At 44.1% G+C, this 15,931-nt stretch overlaps 1 protein-coding gene across 2 annotated transcripts in view; it reads left to right on the top strand.

Annotated features, from left to right (window-relative positions):
- The first annotated feature begins 456 nt into the window (after positions 1–456).
- NHS (NHS actin remodeling regulator) overlaps positions 457–15,931 on the top strand; it is a 393,921-nt gene continuing 378,446 nt past the window's right edge. For both annotated transcript variants that reach the window (XM_053917252.1, XM_053917251.1), the window contains exon 1: positions 457–1,618. In XM_053917252.1, the coding sequence (XP_053773227.1) occupies positions 1,063–1,618 (556 nt within the window). In that variant the 5' untranslated portion in view covers positions 457–1,062. The remainder of the gene's footprint in view (positions 1,619–15,931) is intronic.

Below are 15,931 nucleotides of genomic sequence, written 5' to 3'. Positions count from 1 at the left end.
GGGGTATAAACAGCATCCTGGCTATTCTGGCCGCGCTGGGGTGCGCCCACGTCTGGTCACCCTCCCCAGCTATCTCACTGCGCTCACAGAGCCCGGGGCACTCTTAGGGGGAGCCCGATTTTCCCCGCTAAGAACCCAAAGGACTTGCTCAGAACTGGAATTCGGCGAAGCAACTTGCTTCAACACGCCAGATCTGCTGCATCCCAAATACCCCACCCCTCTGCCTCTGCGCTCGCTACCCACACCCCCAACCCCAACTTGAGGATTCCCCGCCCCGCCACGCTGACAGTCTCAGCCCTAACCCCTTAGATGTGAGGAAGTATTTTTGCGTCGGAACGCGCAGGGTGAGGCCACCAGTGACTCCCAGCGGCCGCACAGGGCGCTGCGCCCCTCGCCCTGGCCTCCCCCCTCCCTGCGTCGGCCCCGCCGCCCCCGCGCCGCCTCCTGCGCCGGGGCTGGAGGTGGATTCCACTCTCCGGGTTTTCAAAGCGCCTTTCTGAAATCTCCTCCCGGCCCAGAGAGGGAGAGAGCCTGGGCGCAATCGCTCCCCGGGGCGGCCGAAGGGCGCGCGGGGAGAGGCCTGCGCTGGGGTACTTTCAAACTGAGGCGCGCGCACACACTCACACCCACCCACTCAGACACTCACACACGCACGCACACACACACACACACACAGGCGCGCGCGCGCGCCCATTTATATAGGCGGCGGCGGCGGCTGGGGCGACTGCGGCGAGCGCTGGAATGATGGAGCTGAGCCAGCCGACCTGGGTTGGAAGCAAGTGAGCAGAGCCCAGGCGCACCCCACGATTTCTGTGCCCCGCGCTTGTCATCTTTCCCCAGGGAACCTTGCACCCGGAGGAGGACCAGGAAGACTGATTTGCTAGGGGTAGGGCGGGGAAGAGGAGGAGGCCAGGTGAACGGAAGAGACCCCTTCGTATCCGGAGTGCCCCAGCCCGCCTTTGCCCGACTTCTGCCCCATCTCCGCCCAGGTGGGCGCGCCCGGTTCCCAGCTAGCAAGGGACGCTTTGAGGAGACCAGAAAGTCGCGGCCCGGCTGCGCGGGATGCCTTTCGCCAAGCGGATCGTGGAGCCGCAGTGGCTGTGCCGGCAGCGGCGCCCGCCGCCCGGCCCGGCGGAGGACACGAACGGAGGCATAGCTGAACCTCCGCCAGCCCTGCAGCCGCCCAGCCGACGGGACGAGGCGGTGGAGACGGGGCCAGAGGATCCTCCCCGTGCGCTCCGTGCGCCCCCTGCGCCTCCTGGGCCGCCGCCGCCGTTGCCCGCTCCAACCGATCAGGCTCAGCCACAACACCGAGAGGCGTCCGCGGCGGACGAGGAGAGCGCGGCAGGGGTCCCAGAGGCGGTGTCCGTGGCTGGCGAGGCGTCGTCGGTGGCGGCTGCGGCAGTGCTGCTCATGCTGGACCTGTGCGCGGTCAGCAACGCCGCGCTGGCTCGCGTCCTACGGCAGCTCTCGGACGTGGCCCGGCACGCGTGCAGTCTGTTCCAGGAGCTCGAGAGCGACATCCAGCTGACCCACCGCCGCGTCTGGGCACTGCAGGGCAAGCTCGGCGGCGTGCAGCGCGTCCTCGGCACGCTGGACCCCAAGCAGGAGGCAGTGCGTGAGTATCCGCGCCGCCAGCCCGGCGCTCCGCTCCTGCGCCGCACCCTCAGCCCTCCCCGGTCGCCGCAATCCCAACCCCGCGGCGCCGCGCCCACTGCAGCTTGCAACTTACCCTTGCTTCCCTACCCCTCCCTTCCCCTGGGACCCAGCCCAATCCTCCCGGTGCTGAGAGTGCCAACTGGACTCTCATGCAAGGATGCAAACGTGGAGGGGAGAAAGTTAAAGGGGTGGCCTCGGAACTCGCAGGCAGCTGCGAGCGGAAGGGGAGCGTTTATGAGGACATAGGAGGCAGAGGGGTCTTTCATTCACCTGCGGGGTTCACCTTCCCTATTCTCCCCCTTCATCCATGGGGGTGAGAGGGGTTTGGTGCAACTTCTGTGGTTTCCAGCAGCCCAGCTCCGAGCCCTATAGTTCAACCCCCCTCACTAGTGATTGGGGGCTCAAGAAGTAGTGAGTGTCTTTTTAGGGCTTCTGCTTCGCCGTGGCAGTTTTGTCACTCTTACGGTGACCTGAGGGGCTGTGCAGAGCCCCGAACTTGTACCTTGCGCTCTTGTGAGACGTAGCAAGGCGACGCTTGCCTCCTAGAGTGAACTCCTAAGAGCTCTGCTCCAACCTTGTGGCCCAGAGGAGCCTGGAGGAGGGGCGTGGAGGGAGGAGCGTCCAGAGCCCTGGGGAGATCGTTGGACATCTTTTTTGCTCTGAACAAGCCCAGGGTTCCTACTAAATAGCTTTTGGTGTCTTCTGTCCTCCGAGGATCTCAGAGGCGTCCTCGTACTGTCTCCCAAATCCACCCACATATTGAAGGCCCCTGAGCATCTTTGTTGCCCATTAACTTCACTCTTGCGACACCCTAGGGCTCCCAATAAATGTCATTCTGTGTCAACTGTCCTCTGAGAGACGCTCAGGAGGGTCCTCTGGCGCACCGTTGGTGAAATCAGAGAGCGGCGGAATCCTTTAGGAATGAGCCAAAGGTGGGCGGGGACACTAGGCCGTCGCTCCGGTCCTTAGGTGCCTAGTTCAGCTGCCACGCTCCCGCGAAGGTGATGTCAGCGGCTCTGACTTACATAAGAAGCTTCCCCGTTGCTGCAGCAGCTGTGCGGGTGCGCGGTGGCCCGGAGCGCGCGGGGCGGGGGCGCTCTCGCGGCGTCCTTTCCGGGAACCTCTGCCCTGCAACCCAGCTCGCTCATTGCCCCCACTCAAAAAAAAAAAAAAAAAAAAAGAAAAAGAAAAAGAAAAGGGAAAAAAGAAACCCTTTGAACCCCGCCCCGGGAATTCGCTGCTTTTCTGTAATAACAACAATAATAACCGTAATGAATAAATGATGTGCGCGATCGGTTTTCGCAGCTATAAAAGACCCTGAGTTGGGTTAATGACTGGTTGTTTAAAAGGGCAATTCCGGGGATGAGTTCTGGAAAGCATTAGGACTGCCGTAGGCCAAGTCGTATTTTACTTTTGGGACTTGAAATGAGCGCTTTAATCCTGCCTTTTTTTTTTTTTTTTCTTAACCTTAAACCACACAGCAGGGACAGGCCCTTCACTTTCAACAGCGCTGATATCTGGGGAGTGCGGTTGGGGTGAGTGGTGATTTCACTTCAAAAGAACTGGAGGGAAGTTTTGCAGACTGTTGAGTGGTGCATACATTTCCCGTGTGTGTGTGTGTGTGTGTGTGTGTGTGTGTGACACACACCGCTCTTTAAATTAGATTTCACACAGGTGAAACTCAGTACTGGAGCAGATTGTGTCCTCTTTTCTCCTCTTTCTCCCCTCTTTCTTTAGAGACAGCAGTGGGCACTTTATGTACATGGAATTTGACAGTCCTTTCAAGTCCTTTTAGCTGTTTGGGGTACGAACTAATGGAGAAAAAAGAAAATCCTTAATATGTGCATACAGTTGATGATGAATATATACTATGTGTATTTATACCTCAATAAATAAGTCCAGGGATGGACTTTAAAATCTGTTTTTAAATTTTTCTGAAATGTTATCTCTACACTTCGGGTCCAGGCCTCCTGCTTTTTTTTGTCCATATGAATTTAGGATGTCATTGTTCTTATTTGATGTGATGGAAGGCATTACCTTTGGAAGGAAAGGCACAATAGTATGTGTCTTAGTTGGGGTTTCACAGCATGTAGAGGCAGAGAAAAGGGTTTCTGTGTAAGTGGTTTATTTCAGAGGCATCCCAGGAAGCACAGGGAGGGAGTACATAAGTGGAGCAGCGTAGGGAGGAAAGTTCATGCACAGTGTGAGCTTGGATACCACTGTGGGCAACCTGGGTTCAATTCAGCACACACCTCAGAAATGTTCCATTGAGGAGGGAAGAAGCTGGAGTATTTATCCACCAACTTGTACCACTGATGGAAACTAGGACCTGGAGTATGAATTCCCTGGCTCACGGAGGGGGCCTACCCTATGTTAGGGCTCAGCGTGGTCCCAGGTTAGGTAGAGAGATGCAAAAAAGCCTAAGGTTTACACAGGAATGTCTGCAGGGGTCCTGTGAGGAGGGGCTTTGGGTAGAATACCAGTGGCATCTGCTACATCATGCATCTCCCTTTAGTATTGCTCAAGGCCTAGGGGAGTTTCAAAGGGAGTGACCCACATTGCCTTTCTTGCCCCATGCAGTCTTCTGTGTTGCTTCATCCTTGGACAGCTGCTTCCCATTGCCTCGAGACAGACTGGGGGCAAGGGAGCAGTTTGCAGGGGTAACAATGATCTGACATATACTTCAGTAAAGTCACTCTGGAGCCAAGTCTGAAGGCTGGTAAACCAGTTACACAGTGTGACTCATGATGGTGGCTAGGACTAGGGAGGTAGCTATGCAGACAGTGAGAAGTGGTGGGATTCTGAATTCATTTTGGAAATAGAATTGACAGTATATACTTATTGGATTGGGTACAGAGTGTGAGAAGAAAAGAAATGTCTATGGCTGACTACTACTTCTTTTTGGATTTAAACAACTTATAGAAAGAAGTACTATTTCCAGAAATGGGTATGTCTAGTGGAAGAGTGAGTATTTTGTTGTGGGAAGATAGAATCAATAATTTTCTATTTGCACCATGTTAAGTTGAGACATAAACCATTAGATGTGTGAGTTCACAATTTGAGAGGCCCAGACTGGAGAAGTAAATGGGAGATAAAAGCATAGAGATGATATGCAAATCCTAGGAGCTAGGAACGATATAGATAAGTGAAGAAAAGGGAGCCAGAACTTAGCTTACGGCAGTCCAACTTTAGAAGTTTAGTAGAGGAGGAGAAAGACTGACAAACAACAGCCAGCAAGCTACAAGGAAAATCCGGAGAGTATGGTCTGAGGGAAACCAGGAGAAGGTGTTTCAAGAATGGAGAAATCAACTTGATCAGATGGTTCCAAGATTAAGATGAACACTCAGAGAAGACTGTTCAGTTTGGTAACTTATTCGCAATTAATGGACCTGATAGGTGCCATTTAAGGGGAGGGGTGGAGGTGAAGGCCAAATAAGAGGGAATGAGGAGAGAGCAGGGTGGGTGGAAGAGGAGATAGCAACCACAGATGACTCCTATAAGGAGTTTACTCTGAAGGAGAGTGGAGAAATGGAGTAGTAGCTGGAGGGGAATACAAGATCAAGGGAGTTTTTTCTTAAAAAGTGTTGATGTATAGGCACATTTAGATTCCACAGAAGGGGAAATTGATGATGCTGGAGGAAGAACTGTATAATTATGGAACAACTTAAGAAGCTGAGAGGGGAAGGGATCAAAGCACCCTTCCATCCATGGTACTGGGGGGAAGACAGAGGATATGGCAGACAGGCAGGTAGGCTGGTGAATTGATGGTGGTAAGATGCAGTTTTCTTATACAATTACACCTATTTTTTTCTGTGAAGTACCTGGTGAGGTCATCAGCTGAGAGGGTATTGGTAATTTGAGGAAAGAAGGCAAGGTGTTAATGTTGTCTCAGGGAGGGAACATGGATGCAGTAAGGAAGTGTGAGGGAATTACCTGGCTGTGTTGAGAGCCTTCTGAAATTTATGGTCATAAATTTCAAGTTAGTCCATCTTTCAGTCACTAAAACCTGGCATTTTGGAATTACTTCATTGGCCTAAACCCCAAGCTGTTCATTCTTAGATGTCATTGGCTTTTTGGTTGCAGTTAATTATATTTAGTTACTAAGTTTTAAAGTAAAATTTATATTAAAGTTGAATATTCCTACAGAAAAGTATACAAATCATAAATGTACAGCTTGGTTAATTTTCACAAAGTGAACAACTCATATAACCGTCACCCAGATCAAGAAATGAAAATATTACTGTATCCTGAAACATTCCCACCCCCAGGCCCTCTACCAGTCACTATCTCCCTTCCCAAAGGTAAATACTATTTTGACATCCACATCCACCAATTGATTTTCCTATTTTTGAATTTTATGTAAGGGGAGTCATAGAGTATATACCTTTTTGGTGTTCACCAAACACTATGTTTGCAAGATTCTTCCATGTTGGCCCTGGCTAGTGTGCCTCAGTGGATTGAGTGCCAGCCTGCCAACCAAAAGGTTGCTGGTTTGATTCCCAGTCAGGGCACATGCCTCCGCTGTGGGCCAGGTCCCCAGTAGGGGGCTCGTGAGAGGTGACCACACATTGATGTTTCTCTCCCTCTCTTTCTCCTTCCCTTCCCCTCTCTCTAAAAATAAATACATAAAGACTTTAAAACAAAGATTCTTCCATGTTGTTACAGTAGATTCTCATTGCTGAATACAATTTCATTGTGTACATATACCACAATTGGTTGATGCATTCTCCTGATGATGGCCATTTGGGTTGTTTCTAGTTTAGGGCTATTGCCACAAGCATTTTTTATTTGCCTTTTGATGAGCTTATATACACACAGCTCTTTGGTATATACCTAAAAGTGGAATTTTTGGGTCAAAGGGGATGGATGTTTGGCTTTAGAAGCTATTGCCTAACAGTTTTCTAAACTGGTTGTACAAATTTACACTCCCAGAAGTACATGAAAGTTCCAGTTGCTCCACATTGTCACAACACTGTTATTGTCTTTTTAATTGTAGCTACTTTGGTGGATAGGTAATAGGATGTTTTCTTTTGTGAATTACTTATTCAAAGCCTTTGCTCATTTCCTGATAAGGTTTTTTGTATCTTTTTTATCGTCTTGTAGGAATTCTTTAAATATTGTGGATATGGGTCATTTGTGAGCTATAGGAATTGCAAATACCTTCTCTCTGCTTGCCTTTTCACTCACAGTGTTGTCTTTTGGCAAGAAGTTCTTATTTTTTTTATGTACTCCAGCTTATCAATCCTTTTCTTTATGATTAGTGTTTATTTGTGTTCTGTTCTGTTTGTTCTTAAATTCTTCACTGACCTTAAGATCATGAAGATACTCTCCTATGTTCCAGAAGTTCTTTGTTTTGTCTTTGTCATTTAGACCTGCTATTCATATGGAATTGATATTTGCAAATGGTGTGAGGTAAGGGTCAAGCTTAATTATTTTTCCATATGGATACACAGTTGATCCATTGCCACTTACTGAAATGACCATCATTTCTCCGTTGCACTACAGTGACACTTTTATCATCTATTGACTGGATTGATTTTATTTTTAGCTAACATTTATTCAGTTCTGCTATATGTCAGGCCCTGTGCTAAGATCTTTATATGAGTTACCTTATTTAATCTTCACAATAACTCTATGAGAGAGGTACAGTTGCCTTCCCACTTTACTGAGGATTATCAACTTACTCCAGGTAGCAACAGCTAGAAAGTGTTGGAGCCTAGAATTAGGGTCCAGGTCTGAGCCCACAGTGTTGTTTGCGGACACAAGGCTTTTCTTTCATGCATTGCTGCACAAACCCAGAGGAATCACTCTATCTCTTGCTTTTCTACTCATTGACCTTCCCTGCCTCCTTCATTTTCTACGTCAGTCAAGTCACACTGAACTACTGGCTATTCCCCAACTTGTCAGGCTTTCTCATTCTTCATGCCTATGTATATTCTGCATTTTCCTTATGGAACATTTCACTGGCTAATTTCTACATGGTCATTCTCTGATAATTAGTTGGCACATCATGATCTTCTCTGTGAAGTGGAACCTGATTCCTTGTTCACCACCTCCCCACCTACAAGTTTTCTTGAACTCTGTACTAGCCTTTATCTTAGCTTTTCTCTTCTGAACAGCCAATGGTATTGGTGCTCTGTCTATATTCCATCAGCCCTCACCTCTCATACTGAAGGCTGCTTACTGCAAATTCCTAGAACTCTGCCTAGGGCTTTCCCCCCGCACCCCCCCCCCCCCTGCTTAGCTGTGCACACAGGGAAAGCTGGAAGCCTAGTGAGTTAGTGCTCCTGAAGCAGAACTCAACCAGTGATGGACAAGGTATTGATGGCTGAACACCCCAGCTCCTTTGCCCCTTGGATGAGAGATTTCTGAGGTGTGTTCTATACCATCTCTCAGAGTTCTCCAGTAGGACTGAGCTCTAATTGCCCACAGTGGTGACTTATTTAATAACGCACCATGTATTCTCTGCCTTCTTTTCTCCATCTCACTTTCTCACTCACCTGTGGGTGGTTCCTGGGGGCACCTCCCACATAAACTACTTGTGTTTGAGTAGTTTGCACTCAAAGAGTCTAGGGGAACCTAGATCAAAACAATGTATTTAATCTTTGAACTGTGAGGGCAAAGACCTAGGGCCAGGGGTATGGTAGAGATGGTGTTTTTCACTCTTTTTCCTCAAACTCTTTCACCCAGGATTATTATATTAGCCACATGCCTGGCCACTCCCAGGTGATGTATAGTGGGTCTGGAAATAACTTACTACCCTTTACAAGAGATCTTTAGTGCTTCAGAGATGTGAGGGGGAATGGGAAGAACTCAAGTCTAAGATGATGAAGACACACCACCTTAGTTCCTCAATGGTCAATTGGCCAGCCTTATAGAGTGCTATTTATCATCCTGTGGAATTGGGTCAGTGACAGCCCTGGGAGATCCAAGGTTCCCTGTTTGAGAAGCACAATTTCAGCCTAAGCAGACATAGAAACCGCTAAACCTGAAAAGAAACTAGGAAGTCACACATTAGGTGGAGTGATCATTTTGGATTGGTATGGTAATGCTAATGGTAATGGGTTCATTCTGCTTTTGGAAGGTTGATCCTTTTCCTCCCCATTCTGTTCATTCTCACACATGCAAAAACCCTTTGCAGACTGGTTAATGTGAGCTTCTTTTGATGTTTCAATAACTGTGGTTATGTTTCTTTTCCTTCTGTCTCTATTCAGCAAGTTTCTTTGGGGCATTATGAGATCCTAACAGCTTTATTGAAAGCTGCTTTTAAACCCATCACAGAACAACTTGAGAAAAAAGCAATCTTTCAAAGGTTAATAATTCATGGTTGTAATATTCTCATAACCAGTAACAACAACATATTTCTTTCTAGACTTTTCTTATTGTACTGGATTGGGCTTTTAAATCAATACTACTGAACTACTTTACCTAGGAAATCCTTGAAATTCTGTTTGGCTGATATTGCTAAGATGGTAACAATAAAGATTTCTTTCTTTCTGTTTGTGGAGACCTTTCCCACACAATGCCATCAGGAAAGTGTAAATTCCACATAAACTCTCAGAAATGTCTTCAATCTCAAAGCTTCTAGTCTACCTTTAATGGGCATTACCTTTAAATTGCCATGATGTATGAAATTTCTCCTATTGTCCCATGTTTGTCCAAGAGTGTTAAGGATCCATTGACCTCATATAGTGCTTTATAATTTTATTGACAAAGGCGATTTCAAATGTAGTTGGACTTTCATTTTGACAGTTCAGTTTAAATTTTTTTTAAAGATTTTATTTATTTATTTTTAGACAGAGGGGAAGGGAGGGAGAAAGAGAGGGAGAGAAACATCGATGTGTGATTGCCTCTTGTGTGCCCTCTACTGAGGAGCTGGTCTGCAACCCAGGCACGTGCCCTGATTGGGAATCGAACCAGTGACCCTTCAGTTGGCAGGCCGGGGCTCAGTCCACTGGGCCACACCAGCCAGGGCTAAATTATTTTTATTCTATTAAAGTAGTGGAACACAAGATTCTGTGGGACACTATTAACAAGCATGGGAAGAGAATGCCTGGAACAAATCATCAATAAAAAAATTCCTAAAAGTTCTTTTTGCATCAGGAATTCCTCATGGATAACATCTTGATAATAAATGAAAATAAAAACAACGAGGTTGGAATGGTTTCTGAATGTAAGGCTGTCATTATAAGGTCTAAATTCATTGAGACAAGGTTTTGGAGAGCCTCCCTACCAGACTGCAAACCCACAAAGGACAGCGGCCCTGTCTAGCTCATCTTTTTGAATGACTAAGACAGGCGTGACAGGTTTTTGTTTCTGACATTAATGTCCATCCCTCAATCCACTAATGAACATGAGAAGGTTTGAGTGTACTGAAACAGGAATCTGAGGACCTGAGCATCCATATGGACCTGGGCGTCCATATGCTGAAAAATTAATTTATTATGAAGTACTTAATTAAGTCCTTCCAAGTGAAATTAACCAAGAATAAAATGAATTTAATAAGAGTTGGAGAATCTTCGGATCTTAGAGTTGGGAAACACCTTAGCACCCATTGAATCCAATTTCCCATCCAAGGTAAGACCCTTTTTAAAAATGTCACAAATGACAACCCATCTGGTTTCCATGTCCTCTGAGGCTCCTAGAAGGGGAAGTGGCCATCCCTGCCCCAACTTTATTACTGAATAGTTCCTGTTCTCAAACAATCCTTATCTACACTGAGACTAAATCTGTCCTTTTGTAATTCCATCCTTTTAGTCCTACTTCTGGTGTCTGGATCCATATAGAATCTGCCTATAATCTCTTATCCAGGACATCTTTTAAGTGGCTAGAGGTTACTGTATGGTCCCTGCTAAGCTTTCTTCATCCCAGGTAAAACAACTTTACTTCTTTCAACCCAGACCTCTGAATGTCAAGTTTCCTGTCCCCTCTCACACTGGTTACCCTCTCCCAAAGGTGCAGAACATGAATGGACCCATTCCTTTCTTCATACGAGTGCCCCACTAGGACTAAGGTGGCCATTGTTGTTTTAACCATTGCAAAATACTCTTGGTACATTACTGCTCTTAAGGCCCAACAAAGTTCTTTCCTTTATAGTGGCAGTTATTTTACATGAGGTTTCTTCTATTCTATTGGTGCAGTTGTTATTTTGAACTTAAATTTCACAAGACTCCCCTATTGTCTCTGTTAAATTGAATCTTGCTTGCTTTGCTTTTTCACTTCCAATCAGTGGTGATGGTTTAAAATCTTGATTCAATGTGTCAGCTACTGCCCACAGCATTTTGCTCTCTGCAGACATCATAAACATGATTCTAGACCATCACTCACATCTTTGATAAAACTGTTGTTCAAACGGACTGAAATCCAGATGCCATTGGCAGGGAGTACTAGCAACATCCCTCCAAGTTCACATCTATTAATCAACATTCATTGGGTACCATTGTTGCAGTAGCCATAAATGCTCCCCCCACTGTCCCATTCAAACCACATTTCCCCACCTTGCCCATAAGATCTATCATCCTGAGTGATTGTCAAAGGTTTACTGAAATCAAGAATACCATATGTCTGTAGCATTCCTTTAATCTCCCAGTCTAATAACGCTACTCAAAAGGGAAGTGACATTAGTCTGGCTCAAACTGGACTCATAGCCATCAGATGGGGCCATTTAAGTTTTCTTGTATGTAATGGATAAAGAGTTTATTTAGCAGAATCTGTTTTTCTGTTTTGGCCATAGAATGACTGCACTGTTGGACTGCATGGGGACCCTCTGGGTCCTAGGGTCCATTTCTCTAAGTCCAAAGTGTGTGGTTTGTAAAAGGCAGAGGATCAGAGTGCTTATACCTTTCTTTCTTTTATGATACCTGGTGGGAACCTTATGTCCTTGTTTCTTAAGGAAACGCTTGGAATTCATGACCTTTGGAGTTTGCTTAGGCTCAGTTTGAGTAAGGTTGGCAAGTGTCAGGTTTATTTTATTGTTGAGAAATGAGTATGTGGTTAAGAGTATGGATTCTGAAGTTAGACAGCAGGGGCTCAGATTCCAGCTCCACCTCTTCAAAGCTGTATGACTTTGGACAATTTACTGAACGTTTATTTTCCTTTGGGATGGAGATGAGAACAGTACATACTGCATCAGTTTGTTGACAGGACTGAAGGAGTCAAGGTACATAGGCACTAAGAACTGTGCCTGACCCATGATGAGCTCTGGTAAATTATTGGATGTTATTTTATTGGTACTGTGATTGGATCATGCAGAGTGGGAGGCGTACGTTAATTTTTTCCAAGTAGGTGAAAACCTGTGTCTGAATCTGTGAAATGTTGGATCAGGGGGAAAGAGACAGCTGACCAAGCAATGGTATATCCATCTGCATGGTCAGAGGACTATTAAGATTTCCATGCTCTTTGTGGCCTCTTTTTGTTATGCAAAGAAGTATAGAAATAAAAAAAATGATCAATAATCTTATCATCCAGATTCATTCATTTATTGTATGCCATGCACTATTCTAGGCACTTGGATTTCATCAGTAAACAAAAAGTAAAAAAGAGCTTACAGTGGAGAGAGATAAACCATAAACAACAAACATAATACAGAGTTTTAACAGAATTAGACATAATTCAAAGAGATTACAGAACATGTTAGGAGGTGGCAATTTATGGGCAAAGAGAAATTAGAGCAGGGTGAGGGCAATTTAGAGGATTGGAGTGGGGTTACCATTTTAAATAGGGTGGTCAGGTATACCTCATTGAGGAAGCAGCATTTTAGTGAAGATTGGAAAGAGGTGAGGAAGTTAAAGATGTTGATAGGTGGAGGAAGAGTGTTCCAGCAGAAGGAACCAGAACTGGTGCAAAGGCCCTGAAGTGAGAGAATGCTTGGTGTGATAGAGGGATGGTAAGAAGGCCAATATGGTGGATGTGGAGTGAGCAAGGAGGAGACTAGGAGAGGAGGTCAGGAAGGTTGGGGGCGGATAGCTCATGTAGGATCTAGAAGACCTTTGTGAGGACTTTGCCTTTTGCTCTGAGTCAAGTGGAGACCCACTGGAGGGTTTTAAGCCTAGGAGTCACATTTATTGACTTAGAGTTTAAAAGGATCACTTTGGCTATTGTGTCAAGATGAAACTGGGAGGAGGGTAGAAGCAGGGTGACCAAGTAGGATAATTGCTCTAGCTGTTATCCTGGTGAGAGATGGTGGTGGTTTTGTGGAGGTAATGAGAAGAGGTTGGATCCAACTAAGAGATGTTGATATTTTCTGTTTCATGTTTAGGACTAGGCAATTCAACCCATACAGAGGGCATAAAAAAGAAGGAAAGGAAAGCCCTCCTCCCCTCTTACTCTGCCAGACTTGCTCCAAAGGAAACCATGTTACAATGTGTTGTGCTCTTCTAGGAGGAACAAAAGAGAATTCTCACGTAGGCCTAATGTATTTTGTAAAGCCACTTCTGACTGTTGAGGAAATAGGCACTTCTAGTGTCTTATTTATATATTGATTAATCTTATTTTGCCGTCTGGGGAAAATTTTAAAGGTGTTCTAAAGAAAACTCTTGTGTACTTGAACAACAATAAAAAAAAAACCCAATGTATAATTTCCATACAGTGAAATGTATGGATCACATGTGTGTAGTCTGATAAGTTTAAAAACTGTGTGCACCTCTGTAACCCACATCCCTATTAAGAGAGGAACAGTTCTCTCACTTGAGAATCTAAAGTTTAGATTCTATATAAAGTTTACATAGATAATACCTTTTTGAGGTAGAAAAGCAATATTTGAACTCTGATGCTTTCGCACTAGTCCCTGCTACAGCTGTTGCATTAATATGAACATGGAAGAAAATGTTTCCACAGGAATGTCTGGACTCTACAGTAGGATCAGACTAAGAACTAGTGATTCCATATATAAGATTTGCAAAGGAACAAACTTCCAGTTAGAAGATAAATAAGTCTTGGGGATGTAATGCACAGCATGGTGACTATGGTTAATCATATCGTATTGTATATTTGGAAGTTGCTAAGAGAGTAGATCTTAAAAGTTCTCATCACAAGAAAAAAATTGTAACTAGGTGTGGTGATGGATGTTAACTAGACTTACTGTGGTGATCATTTCATCATATATACACATATCAAGTCATTACATTATACACCTGAAAGTAATATAATGCTATTATGTTAATTATATCACAATTTTTTAAAAGATTGAGAGAAAAAACATTCCCAAGACAATTGAAATAGTGGAGTTTCTTCTCTTTGGTCTTGTCTGTTTTGGGACAAGAAAAGAATCTTGCCTCAGAGACACCAGAAGTAATTTATAAGTAGGAGTTTTTCTAAGATAAAGCTAAAATAACATTTAAAAATACATGGGAAAAAAAAAACTTGTTACTTGTACTCAAATTGCTAAATAGCTGGGAACAGTGATTTGTAACTGGGTTTTCAGCTTATACTGATGCTTGAAGCCTGGATAGAGGATGAAGAAAGTTCTTTAAAATTTGCTTTCTGATTATTCTATCCAAGTGCATTTAGATTTGTAAAAGAAGAAGCCCATTTTAGAGTTCAGCTACTCTTGATGTTTAATACTAGTCATCTAAGAGACAGAAGAACTAGTATCTATGAGGAAGGATGAGAGCCAGTGAGACTTAATGTTCATTAGAATATATAGGCAGGGGTGGTGGGGAGGGGTGGGGGGAAAAGGCAGAAAACTGTACTTGAACAACAATAAAAATCAAAAGTATTTTTTAAAATGTTCATTAAAATATAATGTCAATATTTATGTTTCTCTACAGCGTGAATCTGGATTCTGTTCCTCAAGCCTGTATTTGTATTTCAATAATGAGAGTAAAGCTATATTTTCCTTTTAAATTTCACATCAGAGTTTGGTGCCTCAGCCAGTCCCCTATTCACCCCTGAACACTTAATTGCAAGATGGCACATGTTTATTAAGAGATCAGTTCTAGAGTTTAACTTTGGCGGGGGGGGGGGGGGGATGCAGAATGAAAAAATACCTCAGAAATCCTTTTCCATGCAAGAAATCATGGGGCTTTCTGCTTCACAAACAGGAGAGACTGATGCTTAAGAGTTTGGGACAATGTTAGGGAAGTGGGCAAACCAAGGAAGAGATACTGGGAAGGATGCCCTGGAAGGTTTTCCAAGAGTTTCACTTGGGTTAAATGCCTTCAGTGTGAGAAGAGATGTTGGAACCCTGCTCAGGTATCAGATGTCACCGGTGATTATCTGGCAAAGTTTTAGCCTTTGCTAATTAAAATTAAAGCACTTGCATGAAGAAAAATATATTGCGTAAGGTTGTGCTTGTGTGGCTTTATTTTATTAACCCTTTGCCCCATATCCTAAGACCAGCAAATGTCAGGTTGGTGATAAGGTAGGAAGTGATGGTGAGAAATGGGATTCACTTACAAATATATTTGAGTAAAGAAAATGAGTGGGGCTATTGGCTTGTCTCTGTAAATTTGAAGCCCTTTAGTGTTTTTAAAAAATTGATTTGTCAATTCAAATTTTTAATGGCTGTTGAGTGAGGAAGAAAATTAAAAAAAGAAACAAAAAACAAATGAACACCCTCGTTTACTTCTGAACTTGTACTTTTTCTTTGCAAGTTGCTCTGTACGCTTTTCTGTGGCCTGATCAGCTTGGTTGGATCATGCCCTGCACTTAGAAAGCTACCTGGAACCAAAATAATTAATTCGTTTTCATTCTCTCTCCCTTGCTCTCTCTCTCTCTCTCTCTCTGATAAATATTTAAATATTTATTTTTAAGACCTAATTATAACACAAATATAGCAATGTGCACAAATCATAAGTGTATAACACCTGGAATAAGAAACAGCATTTGCAGCCCTCTAGAAATTCTGCCACTGTTCCCTTCCAGTCGTATCTCCCAAAGAGTGTCCCTTCTCTGACTTCTAACAGCCTAGATTACTTAGCCTGTTTTGGAATCACATAGTATATCCTTTTTTATATCTGGATTTTTTGGTCAAAATTATATTTATTTGTCCCATTCATGTTGTTGCATGTAGTTGTAGTTCATTTTTCATTGCTATATAGCATTTCTTCATATGAATGATTTATTTGTCCATTCTACTATTGATGGACATTTGGATCATTTCCAAATAATGCTACTATGAACATTCTAATTCGTATCTTTTGGTGAATGTATCTGTACATTTCTGTTGGCTAAAAACTTCCTTAGTTGTAATTTTACAAAACTTTCTCTTTCAATAAGATACCTCAAGGCCATGACAGTGACTGTTCTTATTCCTTGCTGTACTTTGACTTCT

The sequence above is a fragment of the Desmodus rotundus genome, chromosome X (assembly GCF_022682495.2).
Source record: "Desmodus rotundus isolate HL8 chromosome X, HLdesRot8A.1, whole genome shotgun sequence".
Lineage (NCBI taxonomy): Eukaryota > Metazoa > Chordata > Mammalia > Chiroptera > Phyllostomidae > Desmodus > Desmodus rotundus.
This window is presented reverse-complemented; position numbering and strand designations above follow the sequence as displayed.